This window comes from Candoia aspera, chromosome 1 (assembly GCF_035149785.1).
Source record: "Candoia aspera isolate rCanAsp1 chromosome 1, rCanAsp1.hap2, whole genome shotgun sequence".
Taxonomy (NCBI): Eukaryota; Metazoa; Chordata; class Lepidosauria; order Squamata; family Boidae; genus Candoia; species Candoia aspera.
The window spans coordinates 246,812,845-246,832,284 of record NC_086153.1 but is presented as its reverse complement, the minus strand read 5'-3'; the positions used below and the strand labels follow the sequence as shown (position 1 = coordinate 246,832,284).

At 41.7% G+C, this 19,440-nt stretch overlaps 1 protein-coding gene across 1 annotated transcript; it reads right to left on the bottom strand.

Annotated features, from left to right (window-relative positions):
- Nucleotide 1: 1 nt before the first annotated feature.
- Nucleotides 2-17,236, bottom strand: LOC134487555 (vitamin D 25-hydroxylase). Its single transcript, XM_063289416.1, has 5 exons — nucleotides 17,017-17,236; nucleotides 15,721-15,862; nucleotides 12,877-13,509; nucleotides 3,019-3,348; nucleotides 2-358 (listed from the first exon to the last, which is right to left on the bottom strand). Exons 1-5 carry the CDS (start codon nucleotides 17,227-17,229, stop codon nucleotides 180-182), a joined length of 1,497 nt encoding a protein of 498 aa, XP_063145486.1. The 5' UTR covers nucleotides 17,230-17,236; the 3' UTR covers nucleotides 2-179.
- Nucleotides 17,237-19,440: the final 2,204 nt, after the last annotated feature.

The window sequence follows — 19,440 nt, the reverse complement described above, 5'->3', positions numbered from 1 at the left end:
TTCATTACTCCCTCTAAAAATGTTTTAAAAACTCCTTTCTTCCTGTTTAGCTTCTCAGAAAGCTTGGTGACATTTTCATAAATATAGGTCAGAAATCAGTTCATTTAGACAAGGAAGCAAGGGATATATATGTATCATCTCACCATTTCCCCATGCCTCTGTGGCTACCATAGTTGTATTTAATATCGCCTCTCTGCACAGATGAGATATGGATGAGGTTGCAACGTCATGCCAAATTTGGGCTTAAGGTTTGGAAGCAAAGCACTAGGAAAATGCAGATGAAATCTTTGAAGCAATGCAGTAAAAAATAAAAACATTTCCATTCTGGCCAGCTGCTCTCCTAAACAGTGTCTTCGTCCTGAAAGGGAGGGAATGGGAAGACAGAGAAAACAGCAATGTTTAATTCTATTACCAAGGGCTACATGTGAAATAAAACAAAACATAAAATAGAGGTTCATTTTAAAAATCAATCACATTGATAATAAATTGATCTATACCAAATACAGTATGTATTTACAGTTTGAATCTATGTATTTTTAAGGACTACTCTACAATGAAAATAAGAGATCAACAAAATCATGTTTTTTGAGTAATTAATTATTGATTTTTAAATTATCTATGTATAATTTAAAATTATACATACTTAATTCTTAAATTTTTTTAATTCTTAAAAAAATCAAATGATTTTTTTATAGATATGCCTGAAAGGTACTAATTTTGAAATGCTTTCCAAAGATTAAATAAAAAATAAAACAAAACAAATCAAAATAAATGAAACTCATCATCAAGGTAGAAGATGCTAAATAGGGCTTTTTCAGGAGAGATTTGCCCTGCAAGGAACTCATTATGCTTGCACAGTAATTATACAGGATTCAACAGCTTTCCTTTAAATTAGTGCATCCACTGCAGTAAGATCCAAATGTTTTTCCCTCAAGTAACTGTAAAGCCAAGATGCCTTTCAATTAAGACATTTAATATATATAATTACTAATTCAAACAACATTCACTGAACACAAACTGAATTAGCACTGAATTCTTACCATGGTGTTACCATAATCTATATCTACTATCTCAAATCTTACTTTAAAAGGTGAAAACAATTTTTGATACCTGACTTTCCTCCTCTTTTAATTTCTCAATCCTCCTCTTTTTAAATATGAAGGTAAATTGTTCAATAAAAGGAAAAATAAAATAAGACGTTATAGAATTACTGATGGAAACCTGTTATTAAAAGGGATGGTTACAAATTTCAAGTAAGTAAAATTCCAACTCTCTCTTTGTTAATATATAAAACTCATTAAAACCAGTAATGCCACTTGAAAAACCGCACACATCCATTTTATTTAAAAGAAGGCAATCTTGTCATTATATAAAACTCTTGTATAGGTTCTCTTGAAAGTCTTAAGAACCAGTGAGAAAAGGATTTGAGATTTGAACTCAGTGAATCTTATTGGAACTCCTTATGGTATAGAATTCCTTTTATATGGTGTCTATTTCAGCAAGTCATCGAGAATTCCCCATAAAGATAATCCATTCGTGGCACTGCCCTTGAAAGTTTTTATACAGTAATTTCAGCAGTCCTTGTAGATTGTGTTTGTGACAATTTGTAGGCAAATTGGTACATATCACATCTCTGGAGGAAAGGCACAATTTGTTCAATGTTTGCTTCAAAGGTTTTTTTTCCCCCCATAATAAATCCAATTATTGTTTTACCAACCACATAAACATGTAATACTAAGAAACTGATTCAATTCCCATGTTAACTGACATGTTTCTTATCACAAAATTCTGGAAAGTTAAATCTTGTTCAAAAAGTGTTTTTTTAAACACATAGGAAATTGCTGTGGCTGAAAAACTGATAAAACAGCTAGCTTTGAAAAACTGCAACTGATCTCCATTTGTTAGCTATATTAACAAACTTTCCCCTAGGAGATTACTTTTATCCGTAAAATGTCATTCTGGATAAGAATACTGAATATCAATATTTAAAATGTTCGTATTTCTCCTTAACGTCACAAACACACACAAGAGAAAAACTCAGGCGTTTCCAAAGCGTTTATTCTTTTTTTCCTTTGCTTTTATTTCTGTCTCAGGTTTATTTTTCTTTTTAACTTTTTAATTTTTTTTCTTCTAGTTTTGCGTTTTCAGTAGGAAACACAAGAATTCAGCCAGCAAGACCATGCCTGCCACAAGACCGTATAAGATTTCATGTAACAGAGCTAGCCAAGGGAAAGTAATGAAAAAACGTCTGAGGGGGAAGGTGAGATGCTCTGAAGTGGTAGAAAAAGCCACTGTCCCAAGTCTACCTCTTCAATCTATCTGTGTCCAATTCAGTCTTGGACAAGACAATTGAATACACATTTTTCCTTTTTCCCATAAAAAAGCCTTTTAGAAGGTAAAAATGAAACCTATTGATTGCTAAGCGGAACCCTATGAACAGAAAAGTTTCAGAGGTATACACTGAAATCTTCTGCACAAGTCTTAAGCTGAGGGAAAAAAAGAGAAACCATTAGGCGGTCAACTATGAGGAACTCCACTATTCCCACCTTTGCATTGTGTACAAAGATCACACAAAAATGATGATAATAGTGTGAAATGTTTACCAGTCAAGATCTCATTGTTCTCTTATATTGTAAAGGTAAAAATGAAATCCCACTCAAATCAAGCTTGACTCTTAGTGACTTCGAGGAGATGTTCATACAGCTTTTATGGCAATGATGACAAAGTGATTTTTCTCAACTTCCTAGTCTAACTTTCATCCCTACAATATCCTTGTTCCATCCTAGTACCAAGCAGATCTGACCCTGCTTCATTTTTTCAAGTTCAGTTAGGCATTGCCACCACCTGTGTGTTCTCATACTGACTTCTAAAAATAGTTAATAATAAAAGCTACCATTTTAAAGAAAGTTATTGATCAAAGCAGAAAATTATTTTATTGTTACATATTATATCATACTTATTATGTCTTTATTCATAAGTTTATCACACCTAGATTTATAGGAACACTTCTATGCTTACCTAGTGAAAAGGGAACAAATGCTTCTTTCTTGACAAACTGTCCTGAGTTGTCCAAAAATCTCTCAGGACAAAACATTTCAGGGTTACTCCAGTATTTTTCATCAAAATGTACAGAATAGAGATTTGTGATTACAGTCGTGCCTTGAGGGATAGAATAACCACGGACAACTGTATCCTTAGAAGTTGCATGAAAAATACCTAATGGAGCTATATTACAGAATCTTAAAATTTCATGTAGCACTGCCTCCGTATATGGCATTTTACACTTATCTTCTAGGCATGGGGTTTTGTTGGGCCCAATGACTAAATCAATTTCTTTATGCACTTGTCCTGTTAAAAGAGAAAGCTTTTAGACTGTATATAAGCATCTACACAATGTGTACATCATAACATTTGTACTTAAATATGAAATTTCAGTGTACGATTTACAAGGTTTGTTTTAGATTGTCTCCTGAACATTTCAGTCACACAGAACTGTATGACTGCTGTTTCTGGTACTTTTAACGCTTTTTCTCCCTATCTAGGTATGAATATAAACCCTATGTACACTATACAATCAACCTGGAACATAATCATGCATCTGAGAAATGGCTCAAAATTCAGAAACATTGAAGACTTCAGACTTGTTGTGTGTTCTTGCATGGATAGTGTTTCTCTAGGAACTCTGGCTCTGATCTCTCCCATCCCTGGCTCCCTGATACTTTTAACTAAAGATTCTATGGAGTAACCCCTGGGATGTTTTGAGTACAAAGTATGTGTTACGTCATCAGGCTGCATCTTCTAATTCCTATACTAAAGAATTATTGCACAATGATTGCACAAGGAGCTGTAAGCTCATCCATGTTTATCTTGGGGAGGAAACAACAGTCATTCTCATATTACTTGGTCAAATGCCATTTTAATACAGTACTAACTCCGTGGTATCAGTTCAATGCACCTCTTTCTTTCTCATTATTTTGATTCTTTTTATTTATTAACAGAAGTTTCAATACAGACAATATTTTAAAAAGCAATTTCTTACTACTTCACAAATATATGCAAATTGTATTTTTTATTATAAAATCTTTACTTAAAAGAAATCACTGCTTCAAACCACCTTTCATATACTAACTGTATATATCACAGGAGTCCCTAGGCAACTTCTTGTCTATAAATACGATTATATTGTCTAGTAATGTAAAAACAGAATTCATGGCATGGCTTGTATCCATAAATACTTCCTCCCACCCAAGGTAAAGAATCCTAAAAGGATCTTGTGTTATCTTTTCAACAGTTTAGTCCAACAAGCAAAACTATCTGTAAACACACCACCAGCACTCTTGTAACTGTCACAGTTATTTTTATATTTTAAATACTTCATGATCTCTTAACCAAATTTGATATCTCACAATCTGTTATTCATTCTATTGTCATACATTCTATACATTCTTCTTAGCATGTTAAGGAAGCAGTACCAAATTGCCTACATAGCCAATTTGCACCCATTTTGTATATGTCAGGATTCATTTTACAAAAGGTGAAGGTAGGGCAAGAAGTTATATACAAAATATACCAAGTTCAGTATACAAGGCAAATGTTGTTGTTGTTTATTCGTTCAGTCACTTCCGACTCTTCGTGACTTCATGGACCAGCCCACGCCAGAGCTTCCTGTCGGTCGTCAATACCCCCAGCTCCCCAGGGACAAGTCCATCACCTCTAGAATATCATCCATCCACCTTGCCCTTGGTTGGCCCCTCTTCCTTTTGCCTTCCACATTCGCTAGCATCAGCATCTTCTCCAGGGTGTCCTGTCTTCTCATGATGTGGCCAAAGTATTTCAGTTTGCCTTTAATATCATTCCCTCAAGTGAGCAGTCTGGCTTTATTTCCTGGAGGATGGACTGGTTTGATCTTCTTGCAGTCCAAGGCACTCTCAGAATTTTCTTCCAACACCACAGTTCAAAAGCATCAATCTTCCTTCTCTCAGCCTTCCTTATGGTCCAGCTCTCGCAGCCATATGTTACTACAGGGAACACCATTGCTTTAACTATGCGGGCCTTTGTTGTCAGTGTGATGTCTCTGCTCTTAACTATTTTATCGAGATTGGTCATTGCTCTTCTCCCAAGGATTAAGCGTCTTCTGATTTCCTGACTGCAGTCAGCATCTGCAGTAATCTTCGCACCTAGAAATACAAAGTCTTTCACTGCTTCTGCATTTTCTCCCTCTATCTGCCAGTTATCAATCAAGCTGGTTGCCATAATCTTGGTTTTTTTGAGGTTTAGCTGCAAGCCAGCTTTTGCACTTTCTTCTTTCACCTTCATCATAAGGCTCCTCAGTTCCTCTTCACTTTCAGCCATCAAAGTGGTATCATCTGCATATCTGAGATTAATGTTTCTTCCAGAGATTTTAACTCCAGCCTTGGATTCCTCAAGCCCAGCATGTCGCATGATGTGTTCTGCATACAAGTTGAATAGGTAGGGTGAGAGTATACAGCCCTGCTGTACTCCTTCCCCAATCTTAAACCAGTCCGTTGTTCTGTGGTCTGTTCTTACTGTTGCTACTTGGTCGTTATACAGATTCTTCAGGAGGCAGACAAGATGACTTGGTATCCCCATACCGCTAAGAACTCGCCACAATTTGTTATGGTCCACACAGTCAAAGGCTTTCGAATAGTCAATAAAACAGAAATAGATGTTTTTCTGAAACTCCCTGGCTTTTTCCATTATCCAGCGGATATTGGCAATTTGGTCCCTAGTTCCTCTGCCTTTTCTAAACCCAGCTTGTACATCTGGCAATTCTCGCTCCATGAATTGCTGAAGTCTACCTTGCAGGATCTTGAGCATTACCTTACTGGCATGTGAAATGAGTGCCACTGTTCGATAGTTTGAACATTCTTTAGTGTTTCCCTTTGTTGGTATGGGGATATAAGTTGATTTTTTCCCATCTGATGGCCATTCTTGTGTTTTCCAAATTTGCTGGCATATAGCATGCATTACCTTGACAGCATCATCTTGCAAGATTTTGAACAGTTCAGCTGGGATGCCATCGTCTCCTGCTGCCTTGTTATTAGCAATGCTTCTTAAGGCCCATTCAACCTCACTCTTCAGGATGTCTGGCTCTAGCTCACTGACCACACCGTCAAAGCTATCCCCGATATTGTTATCCTTCCTATACAGATCTTCCGTATATTCTTGCCACCTTTTCTTGATCTCTTCTTCTTCTGTTAGGTCCTGTCATGTTCACCGTTTCAATGTGCTTGGTACATCGTAACGTTTCGCATGTCATTTGCCTGATACGTGTTTGATCTCGGGAGGGAGGAAGATTCCTCTTCAGGAAGTTGTTATCTGTTAGCTGCTGGGTTGGAATGTGTTTGGGTTATCTCATGTGTTCAAGGTTGCTTTTCCAGGATGTGTGGAAAACGGTTACCAGCACCTGGGAGGGGGGTGGATGCTATGGCCGGTAGGGGGGAGGGATTACGTTTGGAGCCGAGGGTTCTTAGTTTGTATTTGGCACGCTTTTAGTCATTCTCAGCTTTCTCTGTATCTGCCATAATTTCCCTAATAAATCAGATTTCATTTAAGTAACCTCTTGTGAGTCTGAATGTTTGGGGTAGGCAAACATTACATAAAGCTGAGAATTCAGAACTTCAAATCCCACTGGCCCCTATCCAGGATAAGACAGGTTCTTTCGATCCTGTGAGGGAGAGTACTGGCGATGACCGATCCAAATGTGCTACTCGTGGAGAGTGATGGGTCGAGTGAGGGAGAGCCCGACTCTACCATGATGCGCCCCGACAGAGCCCCCCTGGGAGAACTCTCAGCGATTTGGGAGGAGGCGAGTTCGGGGTCTGAAGGCGAAGCTGCGGGCATGAAGACTGTGCCAGAGACCACGGTCACGACCCCGGGCGAACCGGTCACCTGGGACGACAGTCGTGGGGACTTCTCGGAGGCGAGGGGCTCGTCCTGGAGGCAGAGATACCCGCTGTCCCCAACTGTGGTACAGGTGCCGCCGAGGGGGGACTCCCCCACTCCAGACCGAATTCGGGTGCTGGAGTTGAAGATGGACTCTTTAGAGCTCATTCTGCAAAAAATGAGCATGGAGCTGAGTTCGCTGAAAGAGGTGCGGGAGGGGTCAAGCCAGCGGCATTCGACCCCTTCCTCCCAGGCACAGTCTCCAGAACGGAGAAGGGGAGCTCGCCCGAGAGAGGGGGACCAGGCTCCCAGGGTGGAACTAGCGTTGCCGCTCGTCCATGAGTGGAGGCAGCTGGGAGCTGTCAAAGCAGCTGAACCGCCAGTGGGGGGGGCGCGGCCCGCCGGGCGGAGGACTGAGGGACTTCTCTGTCAAGTTCGATGGAGACCTGTCAAAACTCTCGTTCTTTCTGACGAATGCCAAGGCGTACATGGAAGAGTGGGGGTCGCTCTTCCGCTCGGAAAAAGCGAAAATCATCACCATTGCCACCAAGCTTAAGGGGAGGGCAGCGGACTGGTATGTACAGATGTGCCAGTCGGAAGCCCCTGAACTGGAGAAATTTGACGAATTCCTCTGGGCCCTACAGCACCATTTTGAAGATCCACTAGCTAAGGAGCGGGCAAAGCGTGCCTTGAAAGAACTCAAGCAGGGATCAAGAACCATGGCTGACTATGCGCTGGAGTTTAAAGCGCTAGCGGGGAAGGTGGAAGACTGGTCGCAGGCAACTGTAATAGAGTTGTTCAAGGATGGTTTAAACACCGAAGTGCTGCGCTGGTCGCTGGGACGAGATGATCCTGACAGCTTGTATGGGTGGATCCAGCTCGCTGGAAAGACTGAGCATGCCCACGAGGTGTTTGTGCAGAGACGGGTGACGAAGACGGGGCGAGATGGAAAACCCACCCGCCCTTCGGGCTCCTTTGGAAGATCCGGACAATGTTCGTGGGAAGAGGAGAAGGAGCGCCGTTACGTGAAGGGGCAGTGCCTGTGCTGCGGCAAGGAGGGGCACCGCGCGGCGGCGTGCCCGAGGGTGAAGGGCGAGGACCGGCAGGGAAAGTCGACTGCGAAGTCCCCCTCTCTGCCGAGGAAAATGAAAGCAGCAGTGGCTGACAGCGAGCTGGAAAGCGTGCCGTTCTACGGGGACGAGGGTGAACCGGAATTGCTGCAGCCGGCGGGAAATGCCAGCCACCTGCTCTAAAGCCAGCCACCTGCCCACCTTTCCGTTGCAACGACCCATAGCTTTCACCCAATTGGACGGATCCATGGCAGGGGGCAAACCGGTCACGCATTTCACCGGTTTGGTAGCCTTGCAAATGGGTAGCCACCGGGAAGGGTTGTCATTTGTAGTAGCTCCGGTGGGGGGTCCTTTGGTGGTTTTGGGTGTCCCATGGTTGGTCCAACAAAATCCTCAGATAAATTGGGTCTATCGAACTGTAACCTTTAGGGACGGATTTTATCAAGCACCGGAGGGGAATGAAGCCCCAGAGGAGGTGGTGGGGGTAGCGGTAGCTGCGACTCTGCAGTACCCAACCCCTCCTCTTGAGGGTCTACCGGAGGAATACCAGGCATTTGCTGATGTGTTTGGGGAGAAAGAAGCGAATCAACTCCCCCCCCCATCGGAAAACTGACTGTGCCATTGAGCTGGTGCCTAACACCCAATTGCCTAAGCCAAAGATTTACTCAATGACTCAGAAGGAACTAACTTTGTTACGGGAGTTTGTGGACAAAAACTTGGCAAGAGGGTTCATTGAATCAGCTAGCTCGCCAGTGAGGGCACCGATTCTCTTCCGCCCAAAGAAAGATGGGACATTAAGACTCTGTACCGATTTCCGTGGGCTCAATGCAGTCTCAATATCAAATAAATATCCTTTGCCTTTGATAAAAGATATGTTATCATATCTGGCTAAGGGGAAAATCTTCTCGAAACTGGATTTAAGGGAAGCCTATTACCGTGTGAGGATCCGGGAGGGGGATGAATTGAAAACGGCATTCAATTGCCCGTTGGGAGCTTTTCAATATAAGGTTTTGCCGTTTGGTTTGGCTGGGACCCCTGGGGTGTTTATGAATTGATCAATGAAGTATTACATGAACATCTGTTTAAAGGGGTATTGGTCTACTTGGATGATGTATTGATTTATACTGAAACTCTGGAAGAACATGTACAGTTGGTTAAGCAGGTGCTTCGCAAGCTAAGGAAAGCTGAGTTGTATGCCAAACTGTCCAAATGTGCATTCCATCAAACACAAATTGATTATCTGGGGTACAGGATCTCAGATAAAGGCATAGAGATGGATCCTGCTAAAATCCAGGCCATCTTGGAATGGGAGAGACCCCACACCCGCAGGCAACTTCAAAGTTTCCTGGGGTTCAGCAATTACTACTGGTTGTTCATAAAGGGGTTCACAGAAATAACTTTGCCCCTGACAGATTTGCTTCGGACGAAGGGGGTGGGAGAAACCCGCCGGGTAAAAAACCCCGGCGCGCTGCTTAGATGGACTCCGGCTTGTCAGGCGGCGTTCAATAAGCTGAAGGAGTCTTTCACACAGGAGCCTATTTTACAACACCCTGACCCCTCCAAGCCTTTTGTTGTTCAGGTGGATGCCTCTGATTATTCTATTGGAACCCTGTTGTTGCAAGCAGATGGGGTGGGTTGTTTAAAGCCATGTGCCTACCTGTCCCACAAATTCTCTGAGATGGAGAGACGTTGGCATGTGTGGGAAAAGGAGGCTTTTGCAGTCAAAGCGGCTTTGGACTCTTGGCACCACTTGCTGGAAGGGGCTAATCATCCATTTGAGGTGTGGACTGACCATAAGAACTTGGAAGCCCTTAGTACCTACCGCAAGCTGAGCCCTAAACAAGTTCGCTGGGCTCAGTTCTTTAACCAGTTCAACTTCAAACTGAAGTTTATCCCAGGGAAAAAGAATTTCTTAGCAGACGCGCTGTCCAGGCAACCCCAGGACTCCAGCTCAGCACCAGAGGTGGTCAGTACACTGTGGACACAGCCGCAACTGGGAATGCCGGCTGTGACCCGCAGTCAAGCCCGTGCGCAGCAGCCTGCCGGCAGTGATCCTGCTCTGCAGGGCACCTTGTCCATTTCATCTCAATTGCAACAAAAGTTTCTAAAGGAGCTAAAAACTGACACTTGGTTGCTAGCAAATAGAGACAGTGTTACTTTTGACCGGGGATTCGCTTGGAACTCCAATCGTCTCTATGTCCCTGACAGCTTGTGAAAGGAGGTTTTACTCCGTTCGCACGATGATAAAGTGGCTGGGCATTTTGGCTTCGTAAAAACTTTGCACCTGGTTCGCAGACAGTTTTGGTGGCCTGCGTTGCGCAAAGATGTAAAGGATTATGTTGCGTCCTGTTCTGTTTGTGCTATGTCTAAACGCAAGGTCAGGAAGCCTCAAGGCTTGTTGCAACCCGTGGCCAGTCTCGCTTGCCCCTGGGAGGAGGTTTCCATGGATTTCATAGTGGAGTTGCCTCCCAGCCAACGAAAAACGGTTATTTGGGTAGTAAAAGACTATTTCTCCAAGCAAGCTCATTTCATCCCATGCGTCTCCATTCCTTCGGCAAGACAGTTAGCCCGCCTATTCCTTGTACACGTGTACAGGTTACACGGATGTCCCTCCCGCTTAATCTCTGACAGGAGCACACAGTTCACCTCTCAGTTTGGCGGGCATTTTTAAAACTTTTGGGCACTAAACAGGCATTGTCCACGGCGTGGCATCCTGAGACTGACGGGGCCACAGAGGCGCTAAATTCGACCCTAGAGCAATATTTGCGTGCTTTCGTGAATTATCAACAAGACGACTGGGTTGACCTTCTTCCCTTTGCTGAGGTTGCCTACAACAACGCCGTTCATCAAAGCACTGGTCAAACCCCGTTCCGCACCATTCACGGCAGGGATTTTGTCCCAATCCCTGACTTGCCGCAGCCATCTATCCCGCCTGCTTCACCATCCGAATGGGCAACGCAGCTGGCGGACTCTTGGCCGGTCATCCAGCAGGCACTAGCGGATGCACAGTCTGCTTACAAACAGCACGCTGATAAAAAGCGTGCCCCTCACCCTTCGTTTCAAGTGGGTGACATGGTGTACCTGTCTACCAAGTTCATCAAGTCCTCTCAACCATCGAAAAAATTAGCTCCTAAATTTGTGGGTCCATTTCCTATTGTGGCACAAATTAACCCAGTGACTTTTAAACTTGATTTGCCGCATAATTTGAAACGCTTACACCCTGTCTTTCATTGCAGTTTGCTCAAACCACTTACTCGCTCTGACCGCTGGCACGATCAACCTCCGGCGCCTCCTCCCATCATGATTGACAGGCAACAACATTTTGAAGAAAAAGAAATTCTTGACTCTCGCCGGCTTCGCAACACGCTGCAGTACCTAGTTCGCTGGAAACACTTCCCCCACCCAGAATGGGTGGCCGCTCACGATGTGGCTTCCCCTATTCTTGTTCGTCAATTCCATAATGCTTACCCCTCCAAACCGGGTCCTTAGCTATTTTTTTGGGAGGGCATTATGTCATGTTCACCGTTTCAATGTGCTTGGTACATCGTAACGTTTCGCATGTCATTTGCCTGATACGTGTTTGATCTCAGGAGGGAGGAAGATTCCTCTTCAGGAAGTTGTTATCTGTTAGCTGCTGGGTTGGAATGTGTTTGGGTTATCTCATGTGTTCAAGGTTGCTTTCCCAGGATGTGTGGAAAACGGTTACCAGCACCTGGGAGGGGGGTGGTTGCTATGGCTGGTAGGGGGGAGGGATTACGTTTGGAGCCGAGGGTTTTTACTTTGTATTTGGCGCGCTTTTAGTCATTCTCAGCTTTCTCTGTATCTGCCATAATTTCCCTAATAAATCAGATTTCATTTAAGTAACCTCTTGTGAGTCTGAGTGTTTGGGGTAGGCAAACATTACAGGTCCTTGCCATCTTTGTTTTTGATCATGCCCATTTTTGCCTGGAATTTACCTCCAATGTTTCTAATTTTCTGGAAGAGGTCTCTTGTCCTTCCTATTCTATTGTCTTCTTCCACTTCCACGCATTGCTTGTTTAAAAATAATTCCTTATCTCTTCTGGCTAACCTCTGGAATTTTGCATTTAATTGGCCATATCTCCCCCTATCACTGTTGCCTTTTGCTTTCCTTCTTTCTTGGCCTACTTCTAGTGTCTCAGCAGACAGCCATTTTGCCTTCTTGGTTTCCTCTTTCTTTGGGATGTATTTTGTTGCCGCCTCCTGAACAATGTTGCGAACGTCTGTCCAGAGTTCTTCCGGGACCCTATCTACTAAGTCCAGTCCCTTAAATCGATTCTTCACCTCCACTGCATATTCCTTAGGAATATTAGTGAGCTCATATCTAGCTGATCTGTGGGTCTTCCCTAATCTCTTTAGTCTGATCCTAAATTGTGCAAGAAGTTCGTGATCTGAACTACAGTCAGCTCCTGGTCTTGTTTTTACCGACTGTATAGATGTCCGCCACCTTTGTCTGCAAAGGATGTAGTCAATCTGATTTCGGTGTTGTCCATCTGGTGAAGTCCATGTATAAAGCCGTCTCTTAGGTTGTTGGAATACAAGGCAAATAATTCATGTCAAATAATTATAATATTGATTGCAAATTATTCCCAAAAATAGTAATAGGGACTTTGCCAAAGAACCCCAATTCTCTCATCAAAATAACCTCCCCAGTACAATAATTTGACATGCCACTTTTAATACATCAACCAAATCTCAGAAGTTTCAGAAAAAAAGAAACCCAAATATTTAAAGAATAACTGAATGTAGGATACAGTATGGTTATAAATTCCATTAAATGATGTAGTAGAAAAATGTTTTCAGCTATCATTACAATGCACCTCTTGGAAAGCACACTTTCAATCTTAACAACATGGTGTCACCACAATTGCATGTTACTTACCTTGAACATTGGGATAAAGAGCCATGAACAAGACTGCCCATCTTAGAACATTCGTTGTAGTTTCTGTTCCAGCAATTATGAGTTCTCCAACAGAAAAAATTAAGTTTTCCATTGAAAATACAGATTCAGGATCATTTTTATTTCTATCCATTTCATCTAAATATGCATCTACAAAATGCCGAGGTGAGTGAGTTTTCCTATTCTGTGAGAAACGCTGAATAAGGTGGAGTAAAAAAGTATAGACTTCAGCAGCATTTTTAAAAAGTTGTTGATGTTTTCCAAAGGGCAGGTTACCAATCCATGGGAATGCATTGTATAAAAATACAGAAGCACTAGCAGCCAATTCAATATTTTCACTGAATATTTCTATCATATGCTGGAATTCAGTGTCTTCATATGTAAATCGTTCCCCAAAAATAATTAAGTTAGTAATGTTTGAAACTGCGTTTGTTATCAAGCACTTCAGATCAAAAGCCTTGCCTTTGTAAGTACCAATGACATCAAGAAGAATAATCGATTCTTCTGATATTTTGCTTTCAAAGGACTTTTGACAATATCCAAAGTTTCGAAAGCTAGTTACAGCTAATTTGCGATGCTCTGTCCAACCTCTGCCATATCTTGCATTCAGTAAACCTGAAACATGCAACATATTGAAATATGTAACTCATGATTTTATTATCATCTATCCAATTCCATATTTTTTTCAGGTTAAATTTCTGCCAAAAATAGCTAGTAAATTGCTAAACAATGGGAACATAATTTCTTACTACGTTTTGGTTGGAAACCTAAGGAAGTAAGTGCATTAAACCACCAATATGTTTAACATACTGTTTAAAAAAAAATTGTCCAAATGTTAAAAAAAAAAGAATCAACAGCAAGATCTTGGAGCTGTCAGAAACATCTAATACCATAATTCTACTCAATAACTCAATTTTTTAAAATGACTCCTACCTACAAGAAGGTCATCACCCCTGGATAAGGGAAAATGGATATCTTTGAGCAGCTACCACAATAAACTTTCAAACAGGACACTTTCAATGAAGATATCTCTTTCATTAAATAATTACCAATCATCTTACTGTTTACACAGTACTCCCATTAAAAAACAAAAAGCTAAACAGGATCATCTGGAAAAATGCATGTGCCTAAACAATACTTCCAATCAATTATATAGAATTAAAAATCATGCAGTATTATAATTCAATGATCCCAGCCTAACACATGGCATTTATTAAAAAGGAAAAAAAAGTAAATTCCATTTCAGGAACAATTAGAGAAAGGACTCAAAATACAGCAATGTCCTTATATAATCCAATGGTGAGATCCCACATGGAATACTGATTGTAGTGTTGGTCATAGTATCAGAAACCCCTAGCATTAAGAGCCTCTTTTATTATTCATTTTCTGATGAGTATAAGACTATGTGTTTGCTTGCCTTAACTTTGGCCTCTCTATATGAATCCATCACGTACCCAACCTGCTAGTGACCTTCTGGCTGGCCCAACTGATACATCATTGTGACTTGTATGTGACCCTAATTTTCTGCCATCTCTCCTCAAAACCTTTGTTCCTTCATGGTCATCAGTGGCATGTTTGTTGCCTTTTGTTCTACTGGTAAAGACGATGGCTTTTTGTTCTTTGTGGTTTGACTTCTGTTATCTCTGTCGTTTGGGGTATTTTGGTTTAGGGATCAGTGAAACTGGTCAGACAGCCCAAAAGGTTAATGTACAAAGTTCTCATAAGGAATGACCATGTGTGTTTACGCTGAAAGCTTGCTGACCTTCTGAGCATATCCTGGTTGTTCTTGAATGCCAAATTTGACATTTTATTCCCTCTAGTCCAACCTTTCTCAACCTTTTGAGCCTGGAGGAACCCTTGAAATATTTTTCAGGCCTTGGGGAACCCCTGCACATTCAGGCTCAAATTTAGGCCAGAAGTTACAAAATTATTATATTTGTTTCATGTGTAGGCCCGTATATATGCATTAACAGTGTTCTTAAACTAAAAATAAAGAATGAAACTTACCTCTTTAATGTGAAGTTGCCCAAATTTTAAATAATGTTTTTAATAAATCATGATCTCCCAGGGAACCCCTAGTGACCTCTTGCGGAACTCGAGGGTCCCTCGGAACCCTGGTTGAGAAACCCTGTTTTAGTCTCTCTCCAGTCTCTACCTATCCTTTGGGCTTCAGCTTTTAGTTTTACAGGAATTTTATCAAAAGTATGTGAGCTGGGTTTCACATTATCAAGTTAATTTTTATCTTTTATTCAACATAACTTTAGATTCTTAATTAATCTTTTCTGCTAACTTGTGCCTTTAGAATGTACCTCTTTCTTCTAAGATGATGGCAGTTACCCTAGTAAATAACCAGAATTGTTCACTATTCTTTGATCAACAGGCTCTGTTCATCAGAAAGATGAATCATGGTTCCTGCATAAGTTCACTGCTTCATTGCAACCATTGTTACATTCAGACTGAGTGGAAACATAGCCACAGCATGATCGTGTGTGAAAAAGAGAAGGGAAATGCAACACAAATATGCACGTGTTCCACAGATATGCTCTTTTAGAGAGTCATATTTGGGATGTGCTCTTGTTTGGTATATGAGGATCTCTTTGAAACTCAGTCAAGGTTCATTCTCCCTGGTCTGGGAACTCTGATTGGAGTAATCTCAACATGCATTGCTTATACAATTTTTTTGCATCCCAAATCAGGGTGTATAAATATGAACGAAAATATATTCAAGTCTGCTTCTTTAGAATAGAAGATGAGATTATAGACATATTTCAAAGCAATGGTCTTATGCAATAAAATTCTGCAAAAATCGCTGATGACAACACATACCTCCCATTTTTGTCAGCTTCTTGAACAAAGGCAGAGAAGGCCTGTCTGCAAAAACTTCACCTTGCTGAACAAGGCATTCTTTTACTGCATCATAGCCATTCAGTACAACAGCTGATATACCTCCAAGATCAAGACTAAAGATCTTAAAAACAATTTAAAAAACTGCATATCATTTTCAATAATTAATGTACATTATGAACTTTCTCTTTCACCAATTGTTTCTTGTTGACTAACAGATTGTATGAAGCCCACAAATCTGGGTTTTGATACCCAGGAATGGAATACCACTTTTTCTATTGTTTTCAGAGTATATTCTAGCATATACACTAAGCAATACATGAAATATATAACTATTTTACAAATTCATAGATATTTTCCAAAATTCACAGATAACTGAATTATTCAGCCAATCCTATCTTTGGCTAGGATTACTATCACCATAAAACACTATATACACGATGAGTTTCCTATTTGTCACTTTCCAATAACAAATTATTTTGACTTTTGTCCCCCTCATATCCCCATTTTCCAGCTCTCAACTAGTTGCTTAAAATGTTCATTCAAAGCATAAGCAGAGAAGAAAAGCTATTTGGCACTTAATGTATACTTTAACAGAGTTGAAAGAAAGCAAGTTTTGTTTTAAAATAATCTGGAGCACTTTGAAACTGACAGTTTTAACACTATACTGAACAGTTTGGAGGACAATTTTTTTTAAACAGGTGGATTATAAGTGTCCAATTTTGTAACTGAAATACTACACAAAGCATATCTTAAGACAGTTTAGTAAGTCTGTCACATTAAGAATTCTGTATCATATATGGTGAAGCAAAGTACAAAGAAATTACATTCTGCAATGTATGTACCACAATTATAAAATGACTTACTCAGAATTATGTCCCAGTTGATGCAGCAAGTTTTATATACCCGGCCCACCCACAGGTATAAAAGGTTGTAAAAATGTAGCAAAGATCATGGACACAACATTCTGTTTTTTTCATTTTAAGCTTGCCCTCGCAACAACTGGATCAGTAAGAAACAAGAAGAAACAATTCTCCTGATAAAGGTCAGCAGCCTGATTTCTCCAACGTACCAGCCCAAACCGGGTGTCCTCCTCTGAAACGCGGCACAACAACTCCCATCACCCACATCAGCAAAGTCAAAGGATATGCAGAGTTGGGAGTTGTAGTCCAACCTTTGTGGCGTGCGCCTGACAGGAGAAAGCTGAGAGGCTGCGATGCGAGGGGTGAACAGGCTGCCGATTCCCTTTTGATCTGCCGCCTTCCCTCCCGAACTTACTTGCCCGTACAGCTGACTCTGTCTCTTCATGTAGACGTGAGGCTGCTCCGCGGCCAGGGAATGGATACTACCGATGAGAGGGAGCCCCGCCGGACCAGGCGGAAAGCCAACCGGTCTCTTCTGCCTCAGCAACTGCTTCACCACCAGCGCCAGCACGAGCAAGAGGAGAGCAGCGGCAGTCACCAAGCCCACCAGCAGACCCTCGGACCACATTCCTTTCTCCCTCTCAGATTCCCACCCAGGCCGGCGGCGAATTGGCAACACATTAGTACGGCCTAAGCACGCCCTCTTGCCTTGTTCCGTCTTTTTTATAGGATGGCGAAACTGCTTATCAAGCCATGGCGAGCCGAATTGGTCGGTTCTTTTTGCCCAGTGGAACTGTTTCCCGCTTCCTCCTCGGGGATCAGGATTCCAAGTTCTGTCGCTGGAACTTCAGAAGCTGGGCGCTCTAGCCACCTGCAGGGAGTGAAGCTTCTTCCAAGCCAATGCTATGTCTACCCTACCTCCGCCCCGCGCCTTTACTTTAGGCAGGCTTTCCAATAAGCGGAGCAACTTATGTAACAATGCAGCGTTGCTGAGAACCGATTTAAATGGGGTGGAGAACGCCTGAGGGCATATCCAGGCCAGAAGCAGAGATGAGTCTTCTCGACACTCGTTTTGAAATCTAGAGAGTTCCTGACAACTTCACTCCTTGAGGCTTTTGACGTCTCTTTCATAAGTGAACCGAAGAAAATTCGAAGATAGAGCTTAGTACACAAGGCAGTTAATAGTGGGATCAGCTTATTTCCTGTCTAATTTAATTGTCCTACCTGTTATTCTTCAGCAAAGGATCGTTACCTTGTCGTAGTGCTGAAGCTTGAGCACCTCAATGATGCCATCAGCTAAACCGTAAAGGGCCACCCAAGAGGGGAAGGTCATGACAGGTCAGACTAAATGCGATCCCTGGGGAAGGTAATGGCAACCCACCCCAGTATTCTTGCCGTGAAAACTAAATGGATCAGTACAACCAGAGATATGTCGGTATGCCATCGGAAGATGAGACCCCCAGGTCGGAAGATGGTCAAAATGTTACTGGGGAGGAACAGAGGATGAGTTCAACTAGCCCCAGACGTGATGACGCAACTAGCTCAAAGCCGAAAGGACGGCTAGCGGCCGATGGTGCTGGTGGTGAACAGCGAATCCGACGTTCTAAGGATCAACACACCATTGGAACCTGGAATGTAAGATCTATGAGCCAGGGCAAATTGGATGTGGTTATTGGTGAGATGTCAAGATTAAAGATAGACATTTTGGGCGTCAGTGAACTGAAATGGACTGGAATGGGCCACTTCACATCAAATGACCACCAGATCTACTACTGTGGACAAGAGGACCACGGAAGAAATGGAGTAGCCTTCATAATTAATAGTAAAGTGGCTAAAGCAGTGCTTGGATACAATCCAAAAAACAATAGAATGATCTCAATTCGAATTCAGGGCAAGCCATCTAACATCACAGTGATCCAAATATACACCCCAACCCCAGATGCTGAAGAAGCTGAAGTAGAGCAGTTCTATAAGGATCTACAGCACCTACTAGACAACACGCCTAAAAGAGATGTTATTTTCATCACAGGAGACTGGAATGCTAAGGTGGGCAGTCAAATGACACCTGGAATTACAGGTAAGTATGGCCTGGGAGAACAAAATGAAGCAGGACATAGGCTGATAGAATTTTGCCAAGACAACTCACTCTGCATAACAAGCACTCTCTTCCAACAACCTTTTGACCTGAAGTGCTTGATAACAAACGCAGTTTCAAACATTACTAACTTAATTATTTTTGGGGAACGATTTACATATGAAGACACTGAATTCCAGCATATGATAGAAATATTCAGTGAAAATATTGAATTGGCTGCTAGTGCTTCTGTATTTTTATACAATGCATTCCCATGGATTGGTAACCTGCCCTTTGGAAAACATCAACAACTTTTTAAAAATGCTGCTGAAGTCTATACTTTTTTACTCCACCTTATTCAGCGTTTCTCACAGAATAGGAAAACTCACTCACCTTGGCATTTTGTAGATGCATATTTAGATGAAATGGATAGAAATAAAAATGATCCTGAATCTGTATTTTCAATGGAAAACTTAATTTTTTCTGTTGGAGAACTCATAATTGCTGGAACAGAAACTACAACGAATGTTCTAAGATGGGCAGTCTTGTTCATGGCTCTTTATCCCAATGTTCAAGGTAAGTAACATGCAATTGTGGTGACACCATGTTGTTAAGATTGAAAGTGTGCTTTCCAAGAGGTGCATTGTAATGATAGCTGAAAACATTTTTCTACTACATCATTTAATGGAATTTATAACCATACTGTATCCTACATTCAGTTATTCTTTAAATATTTGGGTTTCTTTTTTTCTGAAACTTCTGAGA